Here is a 14,289-nt window from a genome sequence, read left to right as displayed (position 1 = left end):
CAGCTCCCAGAGGGAGAGAGATATCTCCATGAATTTTACCAGCTCAGCCTAACTTCTTCCAGTGATGATTCAGAGCCAATACAACTCTCCACCTTCTGCTGCACTGTGCTGCCCCAGCAGTAATTCTAGGTTGCCTGGTGGGCGCACTCTCATTCAACTTCTGCCCAGAACAGCTGGCTTTCTGGACACGTCCAGTAGTAGTCGTACACTAATGCTTTCCACCCAAGGGAATGAGTGCATTCCCTTTGTTCTTAAGAGTCAGGTATATTGTTAGCAGGCCACCAACCCGGTAGCTTGGGTTAGATGAAGTTAAGTTGACAGGCCGAACCCATGGGGTGGCCTTCCTTTGGCCATAAAAGAGAATTAGTCTAGAAGAATTGCTTTAGGGTAAGACTAACCCAAGGTAAAGCTGTTGCAGTATTCCTGCCTCCATTGTTAATACCAACAGAAGAATACGGATTGCCTCTATTTCATTGCTTATGTTTTGGCAATTTTGTCTCCCACTGGTCATTAAAAAACTGTAAATTAGTGCACCTTAGCACAGTCCTGGAGGAAAAAAGGCTGAGCACAGAATGCATGACAAGGATGGTCCCATGCCAAGATGAAGGATGGTTACAGGATTAGCTGGAGCTCCTCAAAGCCTGTCTTAATCCCTTACACAACTGTGAAATCATGGGCACGTTGCTCAGATCCTGTGCTCCGAGGACCTGACGTGCCTGCATTGAGCAGAACAGCCTGCGCTCTGCATCATGCTTCTGTTCCTAGAGCAAAATATTGTCATTAGTTGAACTACAGAGCAACACCAGGTTAGTGGATTGCCTTCTGTTTCTAAAACCTGTTAATTTTATGTTAGGTTAGAAAGCTCTACATGTTGCTTTCTGGGTAAGGTAAAACTGTGTTGGTACCTCCAGGATACTTCCTCCTTCACAGAGAGATTGAGAGATTAATTTCATGAGACTGCTGAGGTGAGGAGACTTCCAGTGATGGAGCCATTTCACTAGTGCTGACATTTCAAAGAACTTGAATCCCTCTTTGCAAACTGCACTTATACTTGCATCCCACACCTTGGCAGCACTTCAGCAGCTAGCCCAGGAAGGGGGTCAATGCATTTGTGTATCCTTAAACCTCTTCTATTTATTTCGCAAAGTGAATTATCTCAATTGGATTAGTGAGCATTAAGATATTAATCTCTGTTGATTAACATTCTTTGAAACATGGCTTTGACTGGAAATGAGAAAACATCAAAACACCGAGAGCTTAAACCATTTCTACTTTGAGCGACAGAGGACAGCACTGAATGCTTGTAGGTTGATGTCCTGTTTGATGATGCTAACATTGCCAGTCTGGGGACATCTTTATTAAATGATTGCAAAGCGTCTTCCCTTCTCTTTCCTGAAGAACAACAGCCAATTTTTTTCCCTAAGGGCTCCTCCCCTGCTACGAATAATGGAATAACGCCAACGTGTTATTTCTGGTTAGAAGTCTTGAAAGCTGAAATCTGATTTGATGACTAGAAGGGCTCACTGACTCAAAAGATTTACAATAGTTTTAAATTATGATTGTTTTCTTTTTTCTCATCGATACCCTGTAAAATGCTACTCTATCCAACAAGACATGCTAGAATTACAGTAAAATCAAAAGTATAACAACAAAATATATAATAACATTTATGTACCATAAGCACAGGTACCAGGTTTTCTAGGTAAACATAATTAAACAAAGTAATTTTCCATAGATGGGGAAGGACACTAGTTACAGGTTTTAGAAGCTGAGACTAGAATTACCTAGAGGTAGGGAATGGTTTCACACAGCAACCTTTCTCCCTCTCATTTATAGAATGTGTTTTTTTTCTTTCAGCAGAAAAGTTAAAATGGAATCTTAGTCACCAGTATGCTTAAAAACTATGACACACATCCTAAGAAGCACTAATGCCATATCCTGAACTAATTCCAATGTAGGTAATTTGGCTTATTACATGTAGAGGCTGTTTCAGTTAGATAGAGTGTTCTTCCATTTATACTAAATACAAACGTGTTATTTGTGAGATGTGTTAAAGAGTTACTATGTTTCACCTCTGCAATAGCTCTGTCATGGGTGATCTGGATCTTAAATACAAGTTGAATTTACCTTTGTTTATTAGAGGGTTCTTCCACATGGAAGACTCTCAAAACTTGTAGAATGTGTAAATGCAAGCTTTGTAATAGCTTTGTGTCAAATACTTCCTTTTTTATTCTAATTGGTGGCAACTCCATTGGAAATTTCACACAGTTTTTACGTTGCTGGAATGTTTTTGTTTGGCTTTTTTGCAATATGTTTTCAGTAAGAAGTCTTTGGACAGGGCTATACTTGGCAGCGTTTCTCAGACATCTAATGTCTGTCTATAACAGAAATGGATCATCAGCTGGATCTGAAGATCCGGTTCAACATAAAGACTTCTGGGCTTTGTTTGTTAAGGAAACATATTTGTACCTGTTTCAGAAATGTCTCTTGAATGCTGACCAAGGCTGCATATCCTGAGCATCCAAGGCCCAAACACATGTACATGTGATTGCTTAGGGCTGGTCCTATACAGCCTTTCCTGAGAAGAGCATTTCTTTTCTGACAGATTTTGTCTTTCTTACAACTGGGAATACTTTTTAGCCAGCCAGCATGAAGGAGGTATTTCCTCTGTGCCAGAAGACCATTGCATGGGTCTCCTTGATGTCATGTGGACCCCAATACTCTTTTAACCCCGAAAAGTTGGAGCCATCAACATTTTTGCAGCAAGGCAGATAAGATTGCCATGTATGTAACATGTCATCCACAGGTCCAGTAAAACAAGCAAAGGAAAAGTAACCCACCACTGTGTTCTTTGTTTTTCCCTGTGCAGACACAGACTTGCTGACTCCTAGGAAGGAAAAGTCACCCAGGAGGAGTGTGAGATGGCTATCAGGAAAGCACAACACTCCTGAGAGATAAGATGGCAGTGAGAGGCTGTTCCGGTAGCGGTAGCGCTAAGGTGTGCCTGCAGGCATAGGGGCTATTTACCACTCTGTGGCTGACCTTCATTCCCCTGTTTCTGTCACATCCATTCCGTTGCAGTCAACCTTGCCTCCTTTCAAAAAAAAGGGTCTTTTGTGTGCTTATTAACACTATTAGCACTGGCTGTTTTCTAATTCTGGATAATAATTGAGAAACTCTAATTACTGTAATTACTATGCTCCTGGGGTGAGGTTTTATTTTTTATAATTAATTCTAGTGATTTTTTTGTGTAAATACTTTGTTGTATTAAAACCATGATAGACAAACATGAGTCCTTGCAGCATATTTATATATCAACCACTCCACTGAATTTCATCAGTGTGCTTCACCATTTATTAATCAGATTTATTAAACTTCTTCTGCTTCAAGCAAAAACAAGGAGTGGGAGAGAAAGTGACTACTGACAAATGACAAATGATGTGGCGTGCCAAGTTTGATTCTGCCAACCATACCAGCCCAACAAGAACAAAGATGGAGGTGACAGCTAGATGGCACAATTGAATATATTCTAAATCTTCCCAACATAACTCTTCAAAGAGGAAAGAAATATTTCAATGTGTGCAAATATTGAAGCACTTCAAGAAGCAACCTGAGACTTTGGCCGGTACATACAGACCTTGATCCAATTCCCATTGCTTTCCACAGAAGGATCCAGCTCTGTCTTTTGGAGTCTGTAGTCTAGAGCAGTCTCCTGGAGTAAGCAAGATGTTTTCTTGCTTGTGACTGTTTTCTGATCACCGCTACACTGGTGGAATAAAAAATTTTGTTTCTTCTAGAATAATCCACCAGATTATGCTAAAGCTCTTGGGAAAAGATTTTGCCTGAAATTACATTACTGTCTTCAGTTGCTCTACCACTTAGAAAGATGAGCATGGAGGCCTCTTGCATTAATATAATCCAGAATACATGATTTTGAAATAGTTTGTGGTCACACTGATGAGTTTTTATGAGTCTTGGTTTTGCTTTTTCCTGTTAAGTGTATGGTTTCAAAAATTCTGATTCTTGTACTAAAATGTAGGTATATTATACCATTAATTACTTGTCATTCCCTTTTTGTGAACTTCATTGTGAGTTGAAGGTTGTTGACCCCAGCTTGAAGAAGACAGACTTTTTTTCCAAGGCTGCTTCAAGGGCTGCTTATTTGTTTAGTTTTTTTGTGAAAGTTCTTATGTCAAACTAGGCCAATCTTAACTAAAAAACACTTCAACATCCGATATCAAAGAACTGTTCATGCAACTCAGCAATGATTTTTCTAAATGACTGCGAGACCTCATTTAGATTTTTAATAAACAGTCACATTCTAATGAGGTCTTCATAAAACCGACTAAATATGTTTAGAAATCATTAGCTTAAATTACCAGTACAAAAGGCTCCTTAGGGAGCCCTGCAGATTTTGTGATAAGACTTCTGGCAGATGGATTAGTATAACAGCACAAGTGAGTTCTGAATTTCCACACAAGCAGTGTAAATGTGAGTGACTGGGTAACAGGCTACTAGATAAAGAGTGAAATATCCCTCAGGTGGGTTCATTAAAGAGAGAAAACAATCAAAACACATTTATGTGCCATTTAAATACCAGGTGCACAGCAGTCTGCAGGTGCCAGAAACACTGACAAGGGTCCCTTGCTGGAACACACAAGAGCTTAAAGGGATGCATGGTTTTGACAAGTGTGCCTCAGATAATGACAGATATTGGCAGATGTACCCGGACCCTGCTGGAGGGTAATGTGGGGACTGAGTCATTTGCAGCAGGTGCTTGCATTAGGGACAGCCTCATGGTGATTCCTCCATCCCCAATTAAAACAGTCCTGATGCATAGTGCTCCAGGGCAAGAAACAAGTTCCTAGCACTGATTTAATGACTATCCAGCCAGTCCTGGTAAACAAATACACATACGCCCCCTCAATGATTAATTCATGAAGCACGTACACTATGTGGCAAACATGTTAAATAGATATTCCTCTTTCCTGAAAATATAAAGGAATTTTCCTCCTTGGCTTACATAATGAGTCAGGAGGGTTAAAAAGTAAAATAATAAACCTCTATAAATCTTACACTAGCAATAGCAATTGCAATAGGAAACCTCAAGGTTGGGAAGGTTACAAGGTTTGCCCTGCAGGAATGCTACCAAAAGGTCCATTAAAATCATTATTAATCAAGGTGGCACAGAGCTTGTGTTAGGGGTTGCGGGACAGATGGTGTGTTTGTAGCATGCCTTCTTGCTGCTGATGGGTCCAGCTCTGGGACTAGGACAGAAGCACCAGCAGAGGAGTGACTGCATTGTTCTGTGGCTCGCATGACCTCATTTCCATTAAAAGCTCATTTTCAATTTCTGCTCTCTGATCTCACCTATGTTGGCCTCCAGAGAAAGTGAGAACAAAGTCATTTCTACCACTGCCAGAAACAACAAAGCTGCAGATCTGTATCCCACTAGGACTCTTGCACCCTGAAGAAATCTTCATGGTGGCACAAACTGTTGCTTGCTGCTAAGGGAAGGTGCTGCATACCTAAACGATGTGAGTTGGGGCTGCCAACACTGGCACCAAGGCTGGCATCTCCCTGGCTGGTACCTGACCGTTCACTCTAATTGATACTTTCAAATACTGACTTTAGGAAAATAGTACATGGTTTCACACTGTATGCTATTTTTGTTGTTAGACTTATTTATCCATACGCTGAAAACATCCCTTTTTAAATTGTGTGCTTGGCTACCTATGAATGTGTATAAAGCTTTAACAAAGACATTTGCTGGAGAGCTTCCTATTCATACAGATCCATCCGTTTTGAATTGATACATGACCATCCAAATATTTCTACCTTCTTGCTCACTCAAGGGACTGAATTTTTAAAGTGGCCACCATGATCCTTTTTTGCCTCTGCCATTAGTCGTACATGTGTTCCTGCAGCAGGTGTTAACTGCAGTCACAAACCCCATCTTTTATTGTATCTAAGAATAATCCTGGCACCTGATCTGTTGGTAGGCTTAGGCACACAGATATCTAAACAATAGGATTTATATTAACAATTGACAAAGGACATAAGGAAGAATAGATTGAGACTGTAAAACTGGACTTGCTAAAAAGGTGACAAGATCTGATACTTTGATTCACGCCACACAAACAGCGCTTACTCTCCTCATGCAAATGCCACAGGGAAGAGGGGTATCAGCCACTCCAGCAGTGTGAAATTAAAAACATCTCTTAAAACCATGAGGCTCACACCAAGATACATGCACTTCTTATTTCAACACTTCGATTTACAATAATTGCAGTAGGTGCAATAAAAGCAATGCTTTTGTTTTCATATGCCCAGTTCCCAGGCAATTTTTTTGAAAACAACATCCCAAATGGGAACTAAGACACCAGTGCATAGACAAAGCAGTAAATTAAAAGACTCAGTTATTGACGGTTGTGAGAAACAAAGAAAATGGTTCCATTCTGTACATGCTGAAAACAAAATTAGCCATAATGACTTGAGTAGGAAGCATAGTTTAGAAGTTATCAAGCAAAGAAAGAAAAGTACACAGTAACTCAAGCTTTCCTTTACTACTTGGCTCCTGAAGAAGACCTTCTGGTCAAGAAATTTAGTGTACAAATGACTAAAGCTATTTTTTTTCTGTTTTATTCCAGAAGGCTTACAGGAAGAAAAACCTAAACAAACCAGGTTGATGTAGACTTATACACTATGAATAAGGTGCAATTTCACAGTTTAACTACTTTTCTCAGAAATCTGTTTCGGAATTACTCTCCCTCAGCCTCCCTTAATAAAACAAAGATGACACCATACCTTGTTCTGTAACCAATTCCCTGTTTTCCCTTAATAGAAGTGGTATGTTTGAGATATACACAAAGAGACGGTGCTTTCCCTCTTTGGCAGTCTTTGCAGGCTATGTTGTACAGAATGTAGCTTTATCAGTTACTTTTTCATTGTGCTAATGTTATCAAAGCCAAGCATCCAAGGCATGTTTAAAAATAATTGATAATGAACCTCTTAGTACAGGCAGTCATAAATATTTTATGTGCTCTACTTAGTGCATAAGCATCTTGTTGGTCTGCTATTTAATTTTCAAAAGCAAACACCTTGGAAGTCTTTCATCTTTTTAAGTACAAAAATCACTTACCCTTCCCACTTCTACGAGATTAGTAACCATGATTATGCTGGCTGTGTTTTCATGCCATACCATTCTCCAAAAGTCATATATTGTCTCCTGCATTGGTCCTGAAACAATAAATCAAGTGAAAGGTTACTATCTGAAAGTCTCATGATTGGAAGCTTGTCTCTGGGGAACTTTGAGAAACCATGACTATACACATATATTCATATCACTATCATCATATTTTTCATTTAGGGTCAATTTCTTTTCTGTCATCCCACCCATCTGCATTTAAATAGTTTTCCCCTGAAACAGTGCTCTGAAAGAAAGTTAGTTCTCCAGCATTTAAGTATTTATCGCTGTAATACCCAGAAGTGGAATTATAAAAAATGGATAACATTACTCTTTCTCTTAACAAATAGAATAATAACGTAGAGAAGGTATATTTGGAATGAAATGAGCCTCAGTGGACTATGTGGCCTTTCCTAGTTTCTAATATTTTTCTTAGTATACACTATCATCAAATTACCCCAGCTCCTAAATTGTACTTCCTGAAGTGAGACAGAAGTTAGAGATTTTTTTTGCTGCCATCTATCACTTTGTAAAATAGTGGGAAAGTGGGGAAAGCAGTACAGAACCCTGGCATGCCATGGCAGCCATGTCCTTTGCAGTGCTTTCCCCAACATTCTGTGTGCTTTTGTCGATGAATGCACAAGGGCTTCCTCTAGCAGCTACTAAAGCTGGGTACCAGCCCACAGGAAACGTTACAGACATGTAAAATGTTGCGAACCACCACACCACTTTGCACGTGCCTGCTCCTGTTCCTAGCCTACATGTCTTTCACATGACATTCAGTGTGCCACCCCAATTTTAAACCACTGCTTTAAAATCACTGAGCCAATAAGAATAAACAAATATAAAATCCTTTCAGGTACTATAAATTTAACGTCCATTACTGAACTGCCACACTGCAGTAAGCTATTAGTTGCTTATTTTGAAGAATGCCTTAAATTGGCTAAAATGGATAATTTATTGGCCAAATGTTCCTCTAGTGAAGAAATCAACACTCTTAAAAAATTACAAAACCATAGTTTGACATATTTGGGTAGTTTAGCACCCATATTTTGGTACTTTGAAAATAAAAATTTCACTCTGAAAGGGAGCACTTAGTGGAAAATGTAGTAATACTTTATTGTTATTATTATCATGGCGGGGTGGTGGTGGTGGTGGTCTTTCAAAGACTAGATGGTCTTTGAAGGTTCCTTCCAACCCAAACCACTCTGTAATTCTATGGCTTCATGATTCTGTGATATTATAAGCAAGTCAAAACCAGCGAACTAGGCAAATAGCATCACAGTTATGACATAACTTACTTAGAACTCCAGTTTAAGAAAAAGGATGGTAATGGTCTAAACCTTCAGATTTTTTTAGATTTATCTTCAGCAATTTCAAAGAATAATTTTCTCATCCATAATTTGCATACACCACTTAAAGAAGTTATGTATTCTCCTCCTTGCCTCCTATGCTTTTAAAAATGCTGCATATACAACTATATATAAACAACTAGTTTCACAGGTTTCCCTACAGTCACTCAACTTGTCTTTTATTTGCCCTGGTAGTTCATATGATAGGAGAAAAACAACAGGAAGCTATGACTGTTAGAACACAAGAAATGTTAGAAGGTCTCTGAGTAGAAGTAACAGCAGAACCTAAAATTACTGATTCGGAAATTACCAGACTCAAGCTGATGTTGTGGCTGTAAAGCTGGACACTTTTTTTTTCCTTTTAATTTGCAGCAGAGAAAAGGTGATAATTTTGTGAGATTTCATTCTGAAATATGACCAGATTTAAATCACTCCACCATACGGAAAACTACAATAAGTATTTTAGTTCTACATAAGTGTTCTAGATATGTAATACAGACACAGTCCAAATGCAATTTTGAATGTTGAAGTAAGATAATTAATATACATTACAGAGAAACTTCAGCTTGCTTGTGTTTTAATAATGTAGGATTCAATATAGCTTTTGGGGCAACTGAAGTCACAACAGCATTAGAAAGCTTTTGGGTCAACCTCTCCTACTGGTAAAAGGAAGGAGACTATTCTACTCACTGTAAGAAAATACTGTCTCTGTATAGCTCCTTCCTTCCTCTCAAATCTCAAACAAATACTAGCAAAATTACTATTGCTATCATCTTTGAAGGAGTGTAGCTAAAAACAGGATTATGGAAAGGCAGCTTTCCACAGAGTAGTGTCCTAGAAAGAGTCTATCTGCAAGTTCATAACACATTATTAAGGTTATTTAAACTTGATCAAAGACAAAAAATAACAACACTATTGCTTGTTAAAGAATCCTGATTCACCACCTGGTTTAAAGGAGCAAATGTAAATGGCTTCACTGTCTTCTGTCACCACAGGATTATGTGATGTTTCAAGATTGTTCATTGGAATATGTTCTTGCTAAAGCTGCAGGAAAGGTGAGAAAAGATCCTGTCTATACAGCCCTTTTCTTTTCTCCTTGCCAGAAGCCAGAATCATGGAGGAACTGAGGGGCAAGGTAGTGAGTTTCTTTCTGTGTTATTTCAGCTTTCTTTCCTACAGATTCACTTGAGATACAAGATGGTTGGGCCCTACTTTGTAACACTCATTCCTTTTTGACAGTTCTGGGATAACCCGCAACAATTTATTCCTGATTTTTTTTTTTTTTTTTTCTACAGACAATTTGTCTCATGATTTAAAGATTACTACATTTCAGATCCCGAGATCACAAATTACAACTGGGGAGAGATACTAAACACTGATTTCTTCCTAAAGATTTTGAATTTGTCATTCTTTATAAAGAAAAAAAAGATAATAAATGATGAGAAAAAATAATCTTTAGAAAAGGTAATAGCATTTTTCAGGCAAGAGAAAATGGTGAGCTGTGAGAAGTCTTTCAAGGTTGATTCCAAATGTTCTTCTAGAAGAAATGTCCCATTCTAAAGTGCTGAGTACGCTCCTCTCAATCGTACTATCCAAATGATAAGACAATCATAATTAAAAGTGCTTGACAGGATTTCCTGCTCTCCTCAAGTATTCTCAAGTGTTTTCATGATTTTCCTCTCTAATTCTTACACGTAGCCTCCAAATGTCTTTCATGTTCCAGACACTGAAAGCAAAAAACCCCAAACACCTGAAAATCTACCTTAAAGTCTCAGAAAGTAATGCTTTTCTACCCCATTTTGCTTTTCTTCCTGACATTTTTCAAATTATTTTCTGACATATGAATAAATTATTACTTGTCTCCAGCCAGAATTGAAAAGCATTAGAGGCTAGGTAGGGTTGGAGGATTTATTGTCATGAAGAGCTGAACAATTTGATTCCAGACACTCATGGCAGGGAGAGAAAAAGCCTATAATTGTTCTAAGCATCAACTTAACAGATGTGTGCACAATAGGCAGGAAGGTTATTCTCAGCAGTTGTCCCCTTGCGGGAGGAGAAGGTCTGAAGAGAAGGTACTGTGCTGCCGAACAGTAAGCCTGCAGCGTACCCCATTAGCTACACAATATGGTAGTTGGTATCAAAGATTTCTGCTGTGAAAAAAAGAAATCAACAACATACTGCAAGCAGAAGATGAAAAGCAAAGGAAAATAAGAAAAAGAAATCAACCATCCAATCCCCAATCTAATTAAATGCATTATTGAAAAAACTCAACAAAACTGTTCAGTTGTATATACCACAAGCATTAGTTGTATTACCAGTAGTTGTTAGCTGCTGCCCTGGCAATGCAAGCATCCTAGGAAATGGAAAATCACACAGCTTTTAAGAATGGTTTAAACTCTTAAGAAGGTGCTTCTGTACACAGAGCTTTCTAGAGCCTCTATTTCTGCTTGTTATTGTGAGACCCAGTTCTAACAACTGGTATTGCTGCTGGGTATGTGATCAATTCAAACGTGACAAACTGGCCCAGAACACAGGAAAAAGTATTCAGAAGCAGGAAAGAAAGCAAACACACAAAGAAACAAGTAAAACCAGAATCTTGCAATGTCTCCAGCACTTACTCAGATGGGACTTCTAAATCTGTGGGTCATTTTTCAATTTCTAGAAAAGCAAGCAGGCTAAACAAGGAACAAACAGCTTCTAAAACTGTATCGTTTTTCTAGTATAGAATGTCAAATCCACAAGCTAATGTTTGCTCCACCCGAGACCAAATTCAATGATAGACATCAAAGCCAAAAACGTGCAGAAAATGAACAGAAACCCTTCAGTTCCAAAGGCTCCCTGGGGACAGTGCACGGGCAGTGTCAGCCGTTAGCATGTGCTGATAGAGGCAGCTGACAAGATGCAAGAATTGTATCTGCAGCAGTTAAATTCCATCTGGAAAAGAGAGCAATAAAAATCCTTCCAGCAAGTAGACATATCCACCCCGTGTAAGGAGGTAGTTATAAAATGGTCCCCTCACCTAATGGTTACTGCTGCTTCTAGTAGCAATGATAACTGTCTTCACTTTTTGCTGAAGCAAAACCTGCATAAAGGGAGCTGCATTTTAGTCCTCATTCTTCATGATGTACGATCCCTTTGAAATGAGCTTGAGATATAGCAAATGTTTTCTTATTACCATAGATGGCTGCATGGCAAAAAAAAAGTGCCAAAAAGCAATGAAACTCTTTGCAACTATGCTGTCAAAAAAACCCAAACCCATTACACATGAAAGCATAAAACCAGAGATTAAAAAAAAAAAAAAAATACTAGGAGAACAGATTACAAGATAATAGACTAAAAAGTCCAAGAATTCTCCTTTTCCTAATCAACCTCTTAAATGGGTCAGACTAGCTGTTAGTAGGATATCTTACAGAGAACTTCACAGAAGGAAACAAAATTATAGGGTTACTAATGCTTTGCCAGTCCGGTGATCTGATAATTTATAAGTGCATGTTACTCGCTCTTTTAACCATGCTAGAATTCAGAGGTAAGAACAAAACACCTTTTCAGAAGTTATGTAAAAAACTGCAGTTAAATGTTACTTTAAACTATAAATATCACTGATTGCAGCAAGGGAACATCTCCCTTAACCGAAATACATTTTTTCCCTACTCAATAAGGCAATGTGCCCAAGATTTTATCAACAGGAATTTGAAGACGCATCATTATGTGATCAGGTTTTCATGAGTGTCCAGTTCTGCCAGCCTCCCAGTTACCTCATGGGAAGCATCAGTGGTCAGCAGCTCTGCAGACCTGGGCACCTCTGTGTCACCAGGTGTAGACTAAGGAGTGTAAGATTAGGTTCCACTTTTTCATAAACTAAACTAAAATAAAATGTCTTAATCTTTCTATATAAAATAGCATACTATAAAGGAAAGTGCCAGATCCCAGCTGTGCTGATTTAGTCAACTAGCAAGATAAACTGCTAGTTCAGTATTTCTTTGTAATTGTGTTGCCACTGCCACGCAGCAGCACCGCTGTAGGCTGCTCATCTTTGCCCTCCCCAAACGAGCTGGTTTTTGAAAGGAAGATACTTTGAAGATCTGGTCAGTTGCTGATAATCTGATTTGTCAAGTGCAGTCTTTACCATATAGTTGTTGAATATCTATGGTAGCATGCATTTAACTTTCACTCACCCTTCCAGGAGTTCTTAAGGGTTTAGTACCTCTGTGGAGGCCAGCGAAGTCCATAACAAAGCTCTGCTATAAAAACTGCAAAACCTCAGGCAGTGATCATGCAGTTTTTCTGCAATAACTTCTCTCAAAAAAAGGTTTAAACATCCGTTTTCTACATAACACATACACTTAAATTGACTTTAAAGGCTTATATGAGAGTGAATAATTTTTAGGTCTGAGATAAAATTGTGGTCAAGATATCACTAAACCATATGGGCCCACCCCTCACTCATAGCTATCAAAATGGAGACAGATAGGTATTTTGTATTTTAAGGTGTCAAGAAAATAGGGATGAAAAAGAATCAGGTCATATAACCTGGATGCTTCTAATGCTTTAATTAAAGTCCTCCCTAATCTGTTCCAGAAACTAAAACAGCATGGAGGGTAAAACGTACTCCTCTGCCAGCCATCTATTCACTTTCACTGAAGTCTCCTATAGGCCTATCACTGTAAGAATGAGCACACTAGAAGGCAACAAATGTTTGTACTGGAAAAACTTGGCCATAGATGCTTTAGTGTTATTTATTAATTGCTGGTTTCTAGCTGCCATACTTCAGTATTTATTATTTGTCACTTCTGCATATCCTAGCCACAGCCATTTTGTGCACTAAAGAATTTCAATGCAATTAAACAAAACCCCTGCAATGAGCTGAAAAAACACATTCTCACTCCTGCCATTTAATTTCATTGACTTATAGTGTTGACTGTGATGGCATTTGAAAAGCACTTTCTAAATTTAGCCTTACAAATATTAACTATTGTGTAATCTCCAGCAGGGCTATGTTGTAATTATATAGCTATGCTGGCTTTCTTGATAAAACTTTCTTGCAAATCATTCTTGCCTTGGAAAAATACAAATAAACAAAGCTGTGGATGAACTTCCAATGAGATTGGTTCCCTGTAAGTATGTTAAGCCAGCAGGCAGCCCAAGCAAAGATGCCTGAAGCTATGGCTACTCTTATGTGAGGTATGGAATAAAGCTCCCCCTCAGTTTTAAACCTTATATTAACTGATTCCTCCATGGTAGTAGATTCAGAGATGGCACAGAGAGGAGCCACTTGTTTGAAGAGGCAGTAATTAACTCATAGTTAGGTAAGAAAGAATATCCTTTTGTAAGAAAGAATTCTACCAGAATTTAATTCACAAACAAATAAAAAACGTTCAGTTTCTTCTAATGCTAGTTTTAACCCAGGCTTCAGATATGCTGTGCATATCAGAGATATGCAGGATCTATATTTGAGTTGTAGCCAGTCCACCATTTCTTTTTTTGGCCTTTTGCAACAATACCACCTTACAACGCAAAAAAAGAAAACAGTGTACAGCAACACTATCCCACAGTTAGCCACCTCAGCTACACTCAAGTGGGTTAATCAGGACTGAGCTATGAATTTAAAATGCATTTTTCATTATTTCCTCACCTTAGATGAATTGTCAATAAGAAACAGATCTGACTGAATCTTGTTAGCTTGACATTTCAGGAAAATGTTGCTTATAAAGTAAGCTGAAATGCTTTATTGGGACAAATCCAGCCAAGTGC

The 14,289-nt window shown here is 38.5% G+C and overlaps 1 protein-coding gene across 9 annotated transcripts in view; it reads right to left on the bottom strand.

The window, feature by feature from the left end:
- Positions 1 to 14,289, bottom strand: part of PTPRM (protein tyrosine phosphatase receptor type M) — a 482,101-nt gene that overhangs the window by 27,446 nt on the left and 440,366 nt on the right. For all 9 annotated transcript variants that reach the window (XM_055799826.1, XM_055799827.1, XM_055799831.1 and 6 more), the window contains one exon: positions 7,142 to 7,239. In XM_055799826.1, coding sequence (XP_055655801.1) covers positions 7,142 to 7,239 — 98 coding nt within the window. The remainder of the gene's footprint in view (positions 1 to 7,141; positions 7,240 to 14,289) is intronic.

Source organism: Falco peregrinus, chromosome 3 (genome assembly GCF_023634155.1).
Source record: "Falco peregrinus isolate bFalPer1 chromosome 3, bFalPer1.pri, whole genome shotgun sequence".
In the NCBI taxonomy this organism is placed as follows: domain Eukaryota; kingdom Metazoa; phylum Chordata; class Aves; order Falconiformes; family Falconidae; genus Falco; species Falco peregrinus.
This window is presented reverse-complemented; position numbering and strand designations above follow the sequence as displayed.